At 41.7% G+C, this 18617-nt stretch overlaps 1 protein-coding gene across 3 annotated transcripts; it reads left to right on the forward strand.

The window, feature by feature from the left end:
* Positions 1-1812: 1812 nt before the first annotated feature.
* On the forward strand, positions 1813-17841 carry CDV3 (CDV3 homolog). Of its 3 annotated transcripts, none has more exons than XM_040232761.1 (5): positions 1813-2460; positions 3167-3243; positions 13486-13631; positions 14149-14308; positions 15474-17841. In XM_040232761.1, exons 1-5 carry the CDS (start codon positions 2221-2223, stop codon positions 15622-15624), a joined length of 774 nt encoding a protein of 257 aa, XP_040088695.1. In that variant the 5' UTR covers positions 1813-2220; the 3' UTR covers positions 15625-17841. The 3 variants fall into 3 exon arrangements, with proteins under 3 accessions (XP_040088695.1, XP_040088696.1, XP_040088697.1); XM_040232762.1 differs by having other exon boundaries at positions 15934-17841; XM_040232763.1 differs by lacking the exon at positions 1813-2460 and adding an exon at positions 2635-2874.
* Positions 17842-18617: the final 776 nt, after the last annotated feature.

The following is an 18617-nucleotide window of genomic DNA, read 5'->3' on the forward strand; positions in this document are numbered from 1 at the left end:
CTAAAAAAGAGAGGGCTAAATTTCAGTTATTCATATCTAGATCTTTTCCTGTAGATTATAAGGGAGTTGAAGGCAGGAATGAAAAATTATTTTGCCTAGAATAAACCACGTTGCCTTAAATATAACAAAAAGGGGTTTCACAGGTGAGGAAAGAAAGAACAAAAGGAAGGGATGGAGGAGCAAGGAGGAAAAGAAGAGAGGGAGAGAAGGGAAGAAAAATTTGATCAGAGATGTCAAGGAAGTTAGGGGAGAGGCAATACTGAACTTGGCTCATGTCACAAGATGATGCCTGGTGTCACAGAAGGAAGTTGCCTAGAGACCCATCCCAGGTAGTTGCAGTCAGTATGGGGAATTAAACATAAGCTTGCTATTGGCCAAGGCCAGCTCCTTGATTTGCTTTGACATATTCTGGATTTAGTACTTTAATAGTAGAGGTGAAGAGGGTGTAGGGGAGACAGACTTTAACAGAAAAACTGTAAAGGAAAAGACAAGTACCTCCATGTATTGGCTGTGTTCTATCTACCCTACAAGGCTACTAACATAACTCTGAGTCATTTCCTCAGTGGTTGCGACAGTTTTCTGTCTTTAGAAGGAAGTGGAAGGCTTAATACCTTTTATTAGACCGCCTTTTTCATATGGGAGGATTCATTCTCAACGCCCAGAAAGTACTTAAATGGTACAACCACTACAGTCTGGGCACATTTGGTCCCTTCTTCTACATATGCCATTCCTTTCCTCTTATCAGGGATAAAAAAGATAGATTACAGCCATCATCTCATCAGGGTAGGGGGTATTATTTACATGTAAAATTATTTATAGCATCTAATGTGTATTAGAAACTGCCTGCCAATGCAGGAGACATAGAGACACGGGTTCGATCCCTGGAGAATGAAATGGCAACCCACTCCAGTATTCTTGCCTGGAGAATTACAATGACAGAGGAGCCTGGCAGCTACAGTCCATGCAGTCGCAAAGAGTCTGACACGACTGAAGCGACTTGGCACGCACAATGTGTATTAAGTACTGCGCTGGCAGCTAAGAGGTAATCTTTCCCCACGTATCTTGCAAGAGCTAACATCTCCACTTTACAGATCAGGCGCTTGAGCGTCAGATTTAGCTTGACCTATTTCTAGCTATCTCATAGAAAGTAAAATTCAGATAAAACCAATCTCCTTTTGACTACCTACTGGTTTATGTAGACCTTTTAGTAAATAAGAACTAAACTTCAAGCCAAAAGCACCTCATTTTCCTAATAATCATCACCTACGAATAAAACGAACAGTTGCCAGATCAGAGAGGGTGAAAATACAGAGGCCAGCGGCGCAGACGATACCATCTTTATATAGCTAGCTTAGCACAGGGCCTTTCAGTCTCACTAAAGTTCAAACCACTACAAGGCCACAGTTCGCGGCGGACTAGTAGACACACGTGTACCCTACGCATGCGCCTAGAACGGACCTACCCGCCCCTTCGACCGGACCTCTTTAGCCAAGTCACCAAGCCCTCTAAATGCCCGCCCTCAAGGCTAAACCCTCGACCAATCAGGAGGCAAGAGCCATCATGTACGTCACTTATTTAGCATACACCCTCTCCCCGCCCCCAAGCCACAGCCCCGCCCCGTCTGAGGCAGGGATTGTCGCCTAAGCGCTTCGTCCTGGCACCTGATTGGCTCCCTTGCCAGCTCCGCCTCCGTCTCCTCTCACCGCCCTCCCCTCCACGCTCCCACAGTGGCGGGCGGAGCTAAGTACGCAGGCGCGGGCGCGGCCTTTTTTTTCTGGTGGCCCGCCCTCCCTCCTCCCCCTCCCTCCCCTCCCCACCCCCTATCCCCTCCTCTCCCGGCCTGCGTGCTCGCGTCTTCCTCCTGCACGCGCCGCCGCTAACCCAGCACTCTTGCCGGAGCCTCTGGCCCGCGCGTCCCTTTTTCCCTCCAGCTGTGGAGCGGGCGGGATCCTGCACTGCGATCGCGGCAGCAGCTGCAGCCCGGGCGGGTTCGGGCAGCGGAAGCGGCACGCGAGCCCCTAGGAGGACCGTACCACCGTCCGCCAGCAGGCGGGGGGGGGGGCGGTCGCCCCGCTGCACACGCCTCAGCGACCCCGCGGGACTGAGGCGTCGCCGCGCCAGGGAGCTTGATCGCCGAGCCGGCCTCGACCCCGAGCTCGGAGTCCCGGCGGGCCTCGCCCGCCACCGGCCCCACCCATCCGGGCCAAGGAGGCCGCAGCCATGGCTGAGACGGAGGAGCGGAGCCTAGACAACTTCTTCGCCAAGAGAGATAAAAAGAAGAAGAAGGAGCGGAGCAACCGGGCGGCGAGCGCAGCGAGCGCGGCGGGCGGCGCTGGCGGGAGCAGCGGAGCCACGGGCGCGGCGGGCGGTGGGGCGGGCGCGGGGACCCGGCCGGGCGATAGCGGGACCGCGGGCGTGGGGGCCACTGGCCCTGGGGCCGCCACCAAGGTTGTGACAAAGGTGAGGGGCCGGGGAGTTAAGGCCCGGGCCGCGCGCTTGCGCCCATGTGCCCGCCCCCGCCTGCCTGCCTGGGGAAGCGGCCGGGGCCGGCCGGCGGGCTGACGGGCGCGGAGGCTGCCACGTGACGCGGGCTTCCCACGGCGGGCCGCCTCGCGTTCCCCCGCCGGACCACAGCGGCCCAGCTCCCGACCCTCGTCGCCTGGCTCGGGCCAACACGCAGGCAGGCGGCGGCACCCTCCCGGGGAATCGGCCCGGGTCGGAAGTGCATCTATCGGGTGACGTCTACTCTGAGTAATTTAGCGTTCTGATTTCAGCCCAGTAGTGTGAGCTGAATTTTCTAACAGTCACATTTGTGGCAGATCTAATTGGCTCAACTTGGTCTGGAAATCTTTAAAAGTCTCGTACAGGATTGAGGTAGACGTTTCGTTGTGGGCTATTATTGACTTCATCCGACGTTTCCTGGTTGTTTTTAAAGTAACAAAAGTCTCGTGAAGGAACCGAGTGGAAGTAACAAAGTTTAGTCACGTTTGTCCTCAAGCCTAGTGGCCTTGGGATTGAGCAAGGGCTTTGGCCAGAAAACGAGTCTACACTTTTTAGGTTCCAGCCACTTGATCCCTTTTTCATAGTCTGATAGTTGTTTTAGTTGTGTTGTTTTAGTTGTGTTTTAAAAATAGCTTTAATTGACTACCGGGTACTTGTTTTACAGGAGGAAGATGAGTGGAAAGAATTTGAGCAAAAAGAGGTTGATTACAGCGGCCTAAGAGTTCAAGCAATGCAAATTAGGTATGGTTTGGTTACAGATAACGTTAATGTCACTCACAGGATAAATACTGTATGGGGTTTTTTTGGTCCTAAAACAGCATCACAGTACTCTTGTGCTTTAGGTATGCTTATTACGACTAATGGATTGTGTCTATTCCTCCTCTGTGATGGCAGCGCTTTTATATGCCAAATTAGCTGCCAGTTCTAAAATCCTGTGAGAGCTTGCCTACTTCAAATCTTGGTTAGGCCTTTTTGAGACATCTAAAATGGATTTGTGCTTTCAAAATTTTTGCTTTTAATATTGGTGGGTTGAACTTAGCTTTTGTCTCAAAAGATAACATGGGTGGTTGTAATTGAAGCATAGTTACAGGGAAATACAGATTTTACCTATTCAACTTGTGTAATCAGCACGGAAGTCAAGAAAGGAAACTTTACTGGTAGAGAAGAAAGCCCCTCTCCTAACCTCTTGTAGTCATTGTTTTCACCCCCAAATAACCACTGTCCCAACACTATCAATTAATTTCCCCTAGAAATTTATAGAAATAGAATCATAGTATAAGCATAAAGTTTTGAGAAAACAGTAATTCCTGAAAATTACATTGGTTGGTTTAGAAGATTTGAAATGAACATGTTTTATCAAATCCAGTCTATGGTAGTCACATGAACTTTAGATTTATGTAAATTAATGTCATGTTTTTGAGGGTTTCATGAAGTAGAAAATCCATTGGCTTAGATTAAAAACCATTTATTCCCAGTTTCAAGAAACAAGTGATCCTAGGGAATTACCTCAGTGCTCTCCCTACTAGGGGCCCAAATTCTTCTACTTGTTGGGGAACTAGTCCTGCATACCATGTGGTGTGGCCAAAAAAAAATGATCCTGATGCACTGCCTTCCAGATTGAAGTTTGTGATTTATATTTACTCGTGACCACCTGGCACGGTGGAGGAAATAACTTTTCCTTAACCGAATACTGTTCTTTGACCTCACTCAGTTAAGTTCAGTCGCTCAGTCGTGTCCGACTTTGCGACCCCATGGACTGCAGGCTTCCCTGTCCAGCAGCAGCTCCTGGAGCTTGCTCAAACTCATGTCCATCAGGTCAGTGATGCCTTCCAGACATCTCATCCTCTGTCGTCCCCTTCTCCTCCTGCGTTTAATCTTTCCCAGTATCAGGGTCTTTTTCAGTGAGTCAGTTCTTCACATCAGGTGGCCACAGTATTGGAGTTTCAGCATCAGTCCTTCCAATGAAGGACTCACTAGATGGTAATGTTTATAATGTTAAATAACTTGTTAAGCAGGGCTGATGTTTGACATTTGTTGAATACTTAACCACAACTAGGTATTCATGTCCTAGGTGCTTTCACATCGTTGCAAAGTGAAACCTGATTGATAGTGGGGAACTTAGGGAATACTTTCTCTACATTTGAAATACTTCCTGGTGGTGTGAAGTAGAGGTGATAAAACGGGAGGTTTATTCCCAACCACTTCTTGGCTTCCTTCATGTGTTAGATCTTTTTGAAGAGGTATAGTTTAGAAAATAATCCATTTTCTTTCTATGGGGACTTGGCTTTTAAAAATAGGGAGGAGGGATATGGAGTTGTTAACAGTTATTTGTGGTAGTGGAACCGCCTATGTGATGGGTTCCTGTGTTCAGTGGTGGAGTAGGCTCTTGCTCTGCCTTTCCTGATTGCCAGCCCATGTACTATATGTTCTCAAAGACTCAATTACTGAGCAAGAGCAGCACTTGCTGAGGGAAGAGGTTTCAAGTTCATTGAATGCCAGAAGTTGATTTTGTTATACAGGATATTTAAACTACCATCAATTTTTGTCATTTACTGTATATCCCATATCCATTCAGAGTTATTTTTCTTCATTTTTAGCTACTCCTGAGGTGGTGGAACATTACTTAAATAACTTTTATCCTTCACTTTTGCCAGAGGTGTAATTAAATCTCAGCCAGTGTGAGCATTGAGGTTTGCTTGACCCAAAATAGAGCAGCTTTTATCGTGCATTTTACATTTTTAGCATCTAGTCATGCCCACTTAATGGCCATGCAGAGGTCTTTCTCTTACCTGCTAACATTGAAAACCATACCTTCTTCCTGAAGAAAGCTGCTTTTGTGGATCCTTAGTCATTATGGCATCTGGGGTCTATCTCTGTTGCCTTCATAAATCAATAGAAGGGAATGTAAGTTTCCAGGAAAGACTTGAGAGTGAGAAGCTGTCAGAGGTTTCATAATAATGACTTGAAGGTTTTAACTTTAGACTGGATTTGGGGCTTCTCAGATGGCTCAGTAGTAAAGAATCCTCCTGCCCATGCAGGAGATGCGGATTCAATCCCTGGGTGGGGAAGATACCCTGGAGAAGGCAATGGCAACCCATTCCAGTAGGAGTGGAAATCCCCAGGGAAAAACATTGGTTCAATAGAATGGAATAGAATAGGTTATTCACACAGAAAGGATGTAGTCGATAGTATAGCAAAAACATGGAACTTAGGGAAAGATAAACCTGGGCCTGCATTGTAGCCCTGCTGCTTATGTGTGACCTTGGGTGAGTCACTTTACTTGTGAGTGTTCTCATCTGCAGAATTGAGATGACTGCTCAGATTTGTTGTGAGGATTTTGAACAGGATGTTCATAATACATCCGCTTGGTTCATGTTAATCAACTTCTCTATTTCGTGGGTAAAGTAGAGTGATTTACTCTTGGGAATTTCACTGTTTAGCCATGAAGCATCTGCTTTATAATTCCAATATTTGAAGGAGTTGTGGAGACACATTATGACTAAAGGCCTAGGCTGGTGAGTCAGTGGGCTTTCCAGATTGCTCAGTGGTTAAGAATCCGCCTGACAACACAGGAGAGGCTGGGTCAGTCTCTATCAGTAAGAGCCCCTGGAGAAGGACCCACTCCACTATTCTTGCCTAAAGAATCCTATGGCCAGGGGAGCCTGACGGGCTACAATCCATGGGGTTGTAAAGAGTCCCACATGACTGAGCACGCATGCGTGCTGGTGAGTCAGTTCACTATGGACTTAATAGGACAACGTGCCATTTCAGGCTGGCAGTAGTATAATCATACAAACAAATCCTCAGAGTTGCTGGAGTTCTTGAATGACTGTCTATGGCTTGATCTTACCTTTTGGGCTGAAGCCCTTGGAAGGAGAGAGAAATGATAGGTCTCTCTTCTCGGATATTGGAGTGGGGTGGTTATGCCTTTAATTTGTCATCTTTTCTATCCATGAGAGAGGCAGCCTTTCAGTATGGGACAAGAGAAAATGAAACTTTAGAAATTGACTTAAAATATCTTGAAATTCTCTGTCTGTAGTGTTAATGTTTTTCCTCCTAACTTTTTGTGTTGAAAAATTACAAACCACAGAAAAGTTGCAAGAATAGTAGAATAAGTACCCTTATACTTTTGCCTGAGATCTACCAATCATTTTTGCTACACTTGCTTTCTCTTTAGTCAGCTGCATACAGTCTTAAAAGTTCTTGGCACTAGTCGTTGTAGTCAGTTAGCATGCTCAGCCTTTGTTGAAGTTTTGAAAGAGGGGAAGTTTTCAACAGCAGCAAACATACTGTGTTAACATTCTAGCTCACATTTACCAACTAGCTCAAGATTTAAGTACCAGGAGTAGTAGGCGGTCACGTGTCAAGTTTTGTGTCTAAGTTAATAAATCTTATTCAGGATTGCATCATTGTTTACAGACAGGTTCTGAGAGAGAAGCCATTGAGATGATAAAAGAAAGAGCCTGGTGCTTAAGCTTAGATTATTGGTTGATAGTAGGACCTATAGGCCTTTCCCATCTTTAAAATGGATTTGAGGGAGAAAAATTTCATTTACTACTTGTTACTAAATGGTGAGCATTTGTCATGTTTCACTAACATGAGCCCAGTGGTTGTCTAGAAATCTTTGGACAGCTAGACTTAAACCGATTAGGTAGAACTAGTTAAGTTGTCCTTTGAAGAGAAGAAATTACTTATCTGGATTCATTGTAGAAAATATTTGATGTCCGAGCATTGATTGTTAGGTCTTGGAGTTGTAAATAAATAAATAAATAAATAACTCATGCTCAGCTGAACACCTGTGGGTCATTTCAGTGATTTGTAGAGGCTGTGGATGGAGCCCAGGAGAGAGACGTTTAGATCTGCAATGAAGGGGTCAAGAAAGAGTCCTTGGATGGGGTATAGTGATATTTTAAGCTGCCAGGCATGACTCGTCAGGCGGTTTCTGTCTCCCCAGTTTACTATCATGGCAGTGGTTGCATAAAACTAGGGGAGCTGCCCATTATTACAGGCAAAAGTGCAGTCAAGTCTGAATTTTGTGTTAGCTGCTTTAGTGTTGGGAGAGGAGAGATAGGATGCTTAAATTCTGTAATGTCCCTTGAGATAAGGAGGTAAGAATATTATGTTTTTTATAAATATACTGCTGTAGCATGGGTGATCCTGGTCAGTCTTACTTCAAAAAGGTGAGTTTCTCAAATCTGAAAATATAGAAAATTTTCTTATCATATTTTAGAGCTATAAAGAGAATAAAATGAATTGAGAGGCAGCCTGAAAGAATATGGGCTCTGGAGTCCCACTGACTTGACTCTGCTACCTTGTAGCCCTGGGGAAGGTCCTTTAAGTATCTGAATATGAGTTTCCTCATATGTACAATCACCCAGCTCCACTACTCTTGCTTGGAAAGTCCTGTGGATGGAGGAGCCTGGAAGGCTGCAGTCTATGGGGTCGCTGAGGGTCAGACACAACTGAGCGACTTCACTTTGACTTTTTCACTTTCATGCATTGGAGAAGGAAATGGCAACCCACTCCAGTGTTCTTGCCTGGAGAATCCCAGGGACAGGGCAGCCTGGTGGGCTGCTGTCTGTGGGGTTGCACAGAGTCAGACACGACTGAAGTGACTTAGCAGCAGCAGCATATGTACAGTGGGTCTGCTCCCCGTCTTTGTTATTTCGAGGTTAAGCTTTGTAAAGTGGGTATAACACTGCCTGGCATAGTATAGAGATACTAAGTAAATACTCCTTTTTCTAGCATTATCATTCCTCGTACCCCACCAATAGTGTAGACCAAAGCATATTTAAGACAGTATACTTTTGAGTTGTGATAATGAATTTATAGTGGCATTGTATTTTTTAAAGCATCAAATTTAGCTGATGAGAAACTGTGTATTGGGTTAAACGTTAAATTCTAGCCTAGTTGTCTTCTGTGGAAATAATTCTTTGTAACATGTTTTTTGTTCTTTGGCATTTGGAGGTTTGACATTTTCTGAAATACCTAAGTATGAAAGAGTAATACGATATTTAAATTATTTCTGTCCTGCTGTTGGTACTGTAGCATTTCAGCAAGGCTCTTAGCATCTCTGGGCCTTATTTCCCTCTGTTGAATGAAGTGTCTCAACTAGACAATTTCCAGTGTTTAGCTAATATTTCAGAATCTTATGAAGCCAAAATACTAAGTTGTCTTGTGCCTATTATCAATCTAAAATCCCTCTAATTAAAATAGATCAAAAAATAATAATTAAATAAATAAATAAAATAAAATAGATCTTCTAGTGTAGTTTATACTCTGGAGGTATTTAGGATTTATGGGGTTTTTTTAAAAATTCATTTCTGTCACTTGTCTCTGAGAGAAAGTGAAAACTTTCAGCATTCTATCATACTAAATTGGAATTTTTCTCTCTTTTTTTGCAGATTAGGAAAACAAGGTTTTTGGGGTTTAGAACATTTGAAAAGTAAAGCAGCATAAAGAAATATTCAAGGGATAATCAATGTTAACATTTTTTGGCTTTCAGTTTATTACAAGCTGATAATTTTGGAGTTTAAATTATTAGTCACCAAATATTACAATAATTTAAGGAAATAGCTATTTTAAAGTTATATATATGTGAACAATTGTGATTCAGTGCATTGCTGAAAAACCATTTCAAAATGTAACTGACCAAATGAAAGCTATCATAGTTGGGGGAATATTAGAGTGTAAAAGTGCCATGCTACTGCTGCTGCTGCTAAGTCACTTCAGTCGTGTCCGATTTCGTGACCCCATGGACTGCAGCCTACCAGGCTCCTCCATCCATGGGATTCTCCAGGCAAGAGTAATGGAGTGGGTTGCCATTGCCTTCTCCAAAAAGTGCCATGAAGTCACTTAAATCTTTATAAGCCTCTTATCTCCCCATCTGGCATGAATTGGGTCGCTAGGACATTACTACTTAGTCATTATAGCTAAGTGAATAACACCTGTGCTTTTATTCATAGCCAAATTACATTATAGTATAATTTACATAGGTGTGTGTTCAGAAGTGGGTAACTTTTTTAAAAAAAAGCTTCTTTGGGGACAATTTTGACGTTTGAGTACCACTGTTAGACTCCTGGGTAAATTATGACATTCATACTCTTATCTATTCATTCTGCTTAAAAGCTTTAGGAAGAAGGTCATACTGCTTGGTATCCGAAAGCATGTAATAGCAAATACTGACAGCACTTACTTACTGTGTGCCAAGTACTGTTCTGAGTGCTTTATGTCTGTTAATCTGTCTTCATAATGGGATTGTTTTCCCCATTTTACACATGAGGAGACTGAGGCATACAGAAGTTAGTCTTTCTGGCTGGTAAATCGCAGAGTCTGCATGTATTGAACAAGCAGTTTGGCCTTAGAATCTCCTCCTCACTGCATGAAGAAAGTAAAATCATGCATTCTAGCACCCACTTTTTAACATTTAGCTAAACAATCATTCTAGATGTCTTTCTATTTATATTGTTAAGTCACTTCAGTCATGTCCGACTCTGTGCAACCCCACAGACGGCAGCCCACCAGGATCCCCCATCCCTGGGATTCTCCAGGCAAGAACACTGGAGTGGGTTGCCATTTCCTTCTTCAGTGTATGAAAGTGAAAAGTGAAAGTGAAGTCGCTCAGTCGTGTCCGACTCTTAGCTACCCCATGGACTGCAGCCTACCAGGCTCCTCCGTCCATGGGATTTTCCAGGCAAGAGTACTGGAGTGGGGTGCCATTGCCTTCTCCATCTATTTATATTAGGTACATGGATTTTGTTTTAGTACATTGTTTATATGAAATGATTATTATTTCCATGTTAGTATAAGCCTAACACATTATTTTAAATGACTGCATGGAATTCTACTACATGTTATCAACAAGGAAAATTGAAGGCTGGCTTAGCCATACTCTCTACCCTTTTTTCCTCTCAAACTGTAGTCTTAAGTAAAATCTTGCTGTAAATGCAGATCGAAGATAAGTTCATTGCACTTTCCCCTTCCTGTTGCCACCCTAGGCCTCTAAATTCTGCAGTTACCTCTGGTTGGTGGGTAGTGTTGCATGGTACCATTGTCTCAGTGTCATTAAAGGAGACCATTAGCAGTTCAAGAAATTTGTCGTGTAGCCAGAACTTACTTTATTAGACAGACATAGAAGGCTAACACCCTTAGATGTCATTTTGCAAAAACCAAGAGAAGCCCTAATGTTCCCAAGGTCACAGTCAGGGTAGGAGTCATGTATATATTGTGATGACCATCATTATGGATCGGCTATCAAAAAGAGAAAATATCTCAAAGAGTGGAAGGCCAAGAACATTATGTTTTTTTAATCGAGGAAAGGATAGTTAGATTGATGGTGGAGATTGATAAGCTGAAGACCTAGGAAACACCAGTAGTGTCATGAGCAAGAAATAATCCAGGAAAAAGGTGGTGTCTGCCAGATGCATCATTTGCAGGGACAAGGGAAGTTTGACTTGGCAGTTATCTTTGTGCTGTCAAGCCAGTGGAATAGAAAGACAAGATACATGTACTTAACACATTCAGGTTTACATGACACAGTAATAAGTAATCCAACACAAGGAGACATCATCAAAGATACCTTGGAGAGATTATACACTTCTGACTCAAGTTAATTCAAGAATAGAAAAATTAAAAAGAGGCATTAAATAGAATCTTAGAATGGTATGTCACCAGAATGGTATGTCACCACTGAGAATTGTTTTGCATTTATAATCACTAGTAAGCCAAAGACTGAGTTCTTTTATTCTCTTCTTTAAATGGGTGACTGCTGCTACTGCTAAGTCACTTCAGTCGTGTCCGATTCTGTGTGACCCCATAGATGGTAGCCCACCAGGCTCCCCCGTCCCTGGGATTCTCCAGGCAAGAACACTGGAGTGGGTTGCCATTTCCTTCTCCAATGCATGAAAGTGAAAAGTGAAAGTGAAGTCGCTCAGTCGTGTCCACATCTCTGTTATTAGGAACCAGTTCTGTGTATTCCCTATGTCTGGATAGTAGAGACTGATGCTAAACACTAACTTGTTTTCCTCTGTTGGAATGTGAATTAATTTTGAGAGTATTTTGTTACATGTACTAAAGGATTAGCAAATGAAATTAGACAACTTTTAAAAACAATTCATTTGATCTGAATTAATCTGAAAATATGCTTACTATAAATGGCTGTTTGTACACTTTGGTTCCAGAAAAAAATCTAGTAATAGTAATTGTTCTTTTGATTATTTTTCTCTACATGTCAGGTTAGATTGACCTTCCTTCCCTTCCTCAGTAGGGACTCCTATAAGTAATCAACGTAGATTGTTATAAGTTGATGTGCCAGTACGTTAAATATTTCTAGATGTTCTTGAGTGTATGAAGTTTGCAAAAAGGGAAATGGAGACTGTCAGTCGTTTTATGAACTTTTTTCCAGTGATGAATTCTTTCACATGAAGTTAAGTTGAGGCCCCAATGCATAAAATAAAATCCTCTATTTCTTCCTTTCCCTTTTTTTTTTCTTTTATGCTTTAGTTTATTTATTTTTTAATTTATTTTATTTATTTAACTTTACAATTCTGTATTGGTTTTGCCATACATTGACATGAATCCACCACGGGTGTACATGCGTTCCCAAACATGAACCCCCCTCCCACCCCCCTCTCCACAACATCTCTCTGGGTCATTGTGTACCAGCCCCAAGCGTGCCGTATCCTGCATCGGACATAGACTGGCAATTCGATTCTTACATGATATTATACATGTTTCAATGCCATTTTCCCAAATCATCTCACCCTCTCCCTCTCCCTCTGAGTCCAAAAGTCCGCTATACGCATCTGTGTCTTTTTTGCTGTCCTGCATACAGGGTCATCATTGCCATCTTTCTAAATTCCATATATATGTGTTAGTATACTGTATTGGTGTTTTTCTTTCTGGCTTACTTCACTCTGTATAATCGGCTCCAGTTTCATCCATCTCATCAGAACTGATTCAAGTGTATTCTTTTTAACGGCTGAGTAATACTCCATTATGTATATGTACCACAGCTTTCTTATCCATTCATCTGCTGATGAACATCTAGATTGTTTCCATGTCCTGGCTATTATAAACAGTGCTGCGATGAACATTGGGGTACATGTGTCTCTTTCAATTCTGGTTTCCTCAGTGTGTATGCCCAGCAGTGGGATTGCTGGGTCATAAGGCAGTTCTGTTTGCAATTTTTTAAGGAATCTCCACACTGTTCTCCATAGTGGCTGTACTAGTTTGCATTCCCACCAACAGTGTAGGAGGGTTCCCTTCTCTCCACACCCTCTCCAGCATTTATTGCTTGCAGATTTTTGGATCGCAGACATTCTGACTGGTGTGAAGTGGTACCTCATTGTGGTTTTGATTTGCATTTCTCTAATAATGAGTGATGTTGAGCATCTTTTCATGTGTTTGTTAGCCATCCGTATGTCTTCTTTGGAGAAATGTCTATTTAGTTCTTTGGCCCATTTTTTGATTGGGTCGTTTATTTTTCTGGAATTGAGCTGCAGGAGTTGCTTGTATATTTTTGAGATTGGTTGTTTGTCAGTTGCTTCATTTGCTATTATTTTCTCCCATTCGGAAGGCTGTCTTTTCACTTTGCTTATATTTTCCTTTGTTGTGCAGAAGCTTTTAATTTTAATTAGGTCCCATTTGTTTATTTTTGCTTTTATTTCCAGAATTCTGGGAGGTGGATCATAGAGGATCCTGCTGTGGTTTATGTCGGAGAGTGTTTTGCCTATGTTCTCCTCTAGGAGTTTTATATATTTTAAAAAAAGAGCTTGGCATTTGGGCTTGAAGAGGGTTAAGTACCTTCTCCAGAATCACAGATCAGTATCGATAGAACTAAGGATTTGGACTGACAGATTTTCCACCTGAAGATTGGACTGGTCAGGTGCTTAGTTTTTTCCCGTATCCCTCATGAAGCCTGTCCCCCAGGACCCAAACAAAAAACTTGTTTCTGTAATTGAATTCACATTTATTTTCTGATAGTGAAAAGGAAGAAGATGAAGTTGAAAAGAGAGAAGATCCAAGTGATAATTGGGAAGAAGGTGGAGGTGGTGGTGGTGGTATAGAAAAATCTTCAGGCCCTTGGAATAAAACTGCTCCGGTACAAGCACCTCCTGCTCCAGTAGTTGGTAATCTTAATATTTCATTTTCATAAAGATGTGTTATTTGTCTATAGTTTTAATAGGCAGTCAGCTTTCAACTAAATGCATATTTGCAGTGAGTGAGTAGGGTCTTCTTTCCGTTGCTAGGAGAGAGAGATTTGTGTCTGATCTAAACACGTTCATATCCTCAATAAAGGGATTTGGAAGTTAAGGCTGTAGACTGCTTAAGTCTTACAGTAGTCCTATAGTGATCCTGTAGCTTGCCAGACATGTTTAAGGTTTTTTGTTTGTTTGTTTTTCGGTTTTTGACAGCTGACTAAAGTACCCATCTTTTTTTTTCCTTTTCCTATTTTACTCAGTCTGAAGAATGAGTTCTCAGAAGGGGAATATCTCAGATAATTTTTCTTGCTGTTGTTCAGAGACCTTTAATGCAAATAAATATATATATATTTTTCCATAGTTGTTAAATGATCAAGAATTCAGGAGTAGCTTGTTAAAATGCCAGGCACTTGAGTGGTTTCTCTAAACTGTTGTGAAATGTCAGTTACAGAAACCCCAGAACCAACAATGACTAGTGGCGTGTATAGGCCTCCTGGAGCCAGGTTGACCACAACAAGGAAAGCACCACAAGGACCACCAGAAATCTATAGTGATACGCAGTTCCCATCCCTACAGTCCACTGCCAAGCATGTAGAAAGCCGGAAGTAAGTATTCTCAATATTTTGTTTTGAAACCTTTTGCCTTGGCCAGAAAATGGGGTGTTTGGTATTTGAAAACCCATCTTGAGGGTTGCAGTAAAGCCCAGGCTGCAGCTGAAAGGTAATTAAGAATTAAGGTAGGTCTTACATGCCCAGGAATTGGGGAGGAGAGGAAGAACCCTGTAAGGGCTGAGGGGAAAGAGTGCCAAAGACAGACGTCGTCTGCAAGTTCCTCTTTTCCCTGGTTTATGCCATTCTGTAGCCATGGCAAGTCTTACCTAGTTAGAATTCTTAATAAGTATTGGGTACATTATTGCTGCTTCAACCTTCCTTATATTATAGACTAGAGAAATCGGCAATATTTTATTGTATTCCCAGGTAATGTGAATAAATAGATGAAAGATGTTGACATTTATATATCTAATACTAAAAATGTTATTTCAGCAAGTACTTAAAATGAATGCTACCAGGAGTTAAATGACCACATATGGCACATCCACATCTTAGATAGGGACATGATTTTTTTTTTCATGTAAATAAAATAAGAAATGTAAATGACATAATATGGAATTTGGGGAGGTGGCTTTTAAATTAAATCCTAGCCTTTTTGCCTCTTTGAGGGCACAACTGACTTGAATTTAAACCTCTGACTTGCTCTGTCCTACACACAAGGCACTGATTCACCACACACATCTTTATCTGATCCATTCCCATAAAATAGAAGTGCAGAGAGGTCTTTGAATATGAGTAGAACTTTACTTGAATGAGAAAATTGTTGCCCTGACTTACATATAAAAGAAAGATGTATTGTTTTTTTTTTTGGCTAAGAGTAAAAGTGAGTCTTAGAAGGATTCACCATGTCATTAGACAGCTTTTTAACTTTTCAGTTGTCTTGAAGTTGGTCCCAGAATAGGATTTCAGTTAATAGTATTTGGTAGATTTGGTACCACAGAAAATATGACCATAGAGCTTCAGTACAGTATTCTATATTTTCTGTTCAATTGAAGCCTTAAAAATGGTTTTGATAAGGATTTTACACGCCAGTTTCCCCCTCCTATCCCTTCCTCAAGATTTTTCCAAGGGGTGGCTTTTTTATTTTAATTCAAGAAAATATTTTCAGAACAGCCTAGTGAAGAAGAAATATTTACTGATTACATTTCTTTTCCCTTAGGGATAAAGAAATGGAGAAGAGCTTTGAAGTAGTAAGACACAAAACTAGAGGTAGGGATGAGTTTTCAAAAAACCAGGCCCTTAAACTTCAGCTAGACAACCAGTATGCTGTGCTTGAGAATCAGAAAAGCAGCCACACACAGTACAATTAAGGAATGGTGTTTGCTAACCCTTCTAAGGTAACTAAACCACAGCTAACCACCACGGACAGCCATCCACCATCCGATCTCTGCTGGATCTACAGCCGATGCAGACCACTCGGTATACATGACTGGCGATGTTGCACTATGGAAGTTTAAGTGTTACAACTGCTCTTTATGTGTATTGGATTTAGGGGGGTTTTCATAGTTATATTAATGTTCGAACTAGATTCAGCAGTGTTCTTTCATAATTACTCTGCAAGTACAAAAAAATATCAAAACCTGCAGCCAGTGGTCATATCAAAATCTTTTTATGTTCAGATACTGAGCCTTCGTAAGGGTTGACTACCTCAGATTTGCTGCACTCATTGTGGACTTCATGTGGATCACAACTTCTGGATAAGAAGGTTACAGCTATTAAGTGTCGATGTGAAACTTGAAACCAGCTCTACTGGATTCCTATCAGAAATCCTGCAGAAAGTCAGCCATCTGGGTTCTGATCTGCTGTAAAAGATGAAGATTTAAGTGACCTTAATTAACCTGTCCTGTGCCCCATCTATAAGGAATAAATACTCTGAGGTGGGCTGTGGCTGGATTAGACTTCCTGGAACATGCCGCTCTCAAAAGAACTGATGTGCTTGGAAAATCTGTAGGGCTCTGATTTATAATTTAAACTTTGAGTTGTATTCTGAGGTAACCACAAATTAAATTCAACCAAACTTTGGTCACCAAGTGGGAAAAGGGGTAGGAGGGAAGAATCTTATTTCTTTTAGTAATTTTTTATTTGGGTAATGCTTTTTCTGTGTTCCATATTAAGGCTTTTTTTTTTTTTTTTTTTTTGCTATCACTTGGAATAGTTCTTTTACAGAGCATATTGCTTAGCTCAGTAACCTGAAGTATGCATTGGAATTGTGAAATGTCTCATGAATTTGTGAATCCCTAGAGTGGAACCAAATGGCCTTTAATGTAAAAGGCAGTAAATACAGGGGGCTCTACTTCAGGTGCTGCTAAAGCCTCCTCTAATCAGGTCTAAATTGTATAGTAAACCGGTGGAAAGACTGTTTAGTTTCTGCTCAGGCCAAGGGAGTCACTGTCTTGTCCTTACAAATTCAAAGCAGTAAGAGCAGAACCTCAATTTGAAATACACTTAAGTTTCACAGATCTTGCATGATCTTTGACAAGAATTCCAGATGCACTTGTGCCCAAACATTTAAGGTGTTAGGTATTCTGTAGATGCAGTGATTGTCCCAGCCTAGCTTTGGTATCAACCTTCTGGTATGTCTTTATATCATTTGGAGAGTCAGGGGTGAAAGACAGGTGATGTAGCACTTCTGTTTTTAATAATTACAGCTTAAACTATCCAGTAATTTTTAGTCCTGAAAAGGGACACCAGGATGCTATCCAGGATTACTGGAAAGTCTTTCCATCTAATGAGATAGTCTGGTAATTTCCTAGTTTTTTATCTTCAGTAGAAATATTTCAGAGTGGCATGTGACCACTTGATGCAGAGTCTGGGTTTCTCTATAATAAAATCCCTTTGCCAAATGTAGGAGTTGCAGACTTGCTACAGGCAAGAGTGAAGCAAATGGGTGAGTAAAACTATCCTGTTGTGGGAGCATTTTCCTCTAGGAGTTGAGTCTTGATAAAAGTGTCAGTGCAGGAATCCCACTCCTGGGAAGCTAACAGAATCACCTGATGGGACCTGCAAAGTGTATCTGGGCAATAATGTTGGAGTTACTTGAGGTGGCAGGCAGGATGCCTATGTTCTGATGTGCTTGGGTGAGTAGCTGAGCCAGCCAAGGAGAGGTTGGATGATTGAGAAACAAAGGATTCTTGGTTAATCTGAAGACATCATTTGGGAACCAAAAATCTTTTAACAAATAATCTCTTGGACCTTGAGCCACATAAATCCCCTGTAAAGTGCATTTTTTCCAGCAAAATTTTGTGGGAGTTATGTTATTGAGGAACTGAGATGACTATGGGAAAAGTTATTTAATAGCATAGAAATCTAAAGACCTGCAAGGAGACTTAAAAATCCCAACCCTTGTTACAACTTTTTAAAAGATACGTGGAATTATCAAAGTGCACATGAATCAAGTTTTAATATGCTGTATGATGGGTGGATGAGGCTGTCCATTGTACCATTTCTTTCTTTGAATTCTCAGGCATGGTTTGGCAGTGCAAAAACTATGTGTCATTAACAAATTCAATAAAAAGTAAATATATGGATTTTGGAGTCTGGTTTTTGCTCAACTGGTAACTTATCCTCTATCTTTGCAAATGGAGGATTGATGACATTCCTGCTTTGCTCTGGGAGGATGATAATCTCATCCTGAGTGACCTTCCCATTTGAGAAATGTTTGTTTTTAATGTTAAAAAACCAGACCTGGAATGAAATTGTGAAGCTGTGACGAATATTCTTTTCCAAAGATCAAAACTGAGATGCACACTTGTCTTCATTGCTGTATTAAGTTTTGTTGTCTTATTAGACCATGGCAGGGGAATCTACACTGCTGTATCTACTATGTAAACTAAAGATTTGAGGCCTCATCCTCTGAGAAGCTTACAAATTTCTTGAATGAGAAATTTCAGAATATAGTCTGAATTATAGTCCCTACCAGGCTTTCCTGGTAGCTCAGATGGTAAAAGATCCACCTGCAATGCAGCAGACCCTGCTTCAATTCTTGGGTTGGAAAGTTCCCCTGGAGAAGGGATAGGCTACCCACTTGAGTATTCTTGGGTTTCTCTGATGGCTCAGACAATAAATCTGCCTGCAATGTGGGGAGACATGGGTTGGAGACCTGGGTTCAATCCCTGGGTTGGAAAGATCCTCTGGAGAAGGCCACTGAAACCCACTTAAGTATTCTTGCCTGGGAAATCCCACTTGGACAGAGGAGCGTGGTGGGCTGCAGTCCATGGGGTCACAGAGTCAGACATGACTGAGCGACTAAGCACAGCATAGCATGTGTAGTGCCTAAATTTGTAAACAATAAAGTATATTTTAA

Source organism: Oryx dammah, unplaced genomic scaffold, assembly GCF_014754425.2.
Source record: "Oryx dammah isolate SB20612 unplaced genomic scaffold, SCBI_Odam_1.1 HiC_scaffold_2, whole genome shotgun sequence".
Classification (NCBI taxonomy): Eukaryota; Metazoa; Chordata; class Mammalia; order Artiodactyla; family Bovidae; genus Oryx; species Oryx dammah.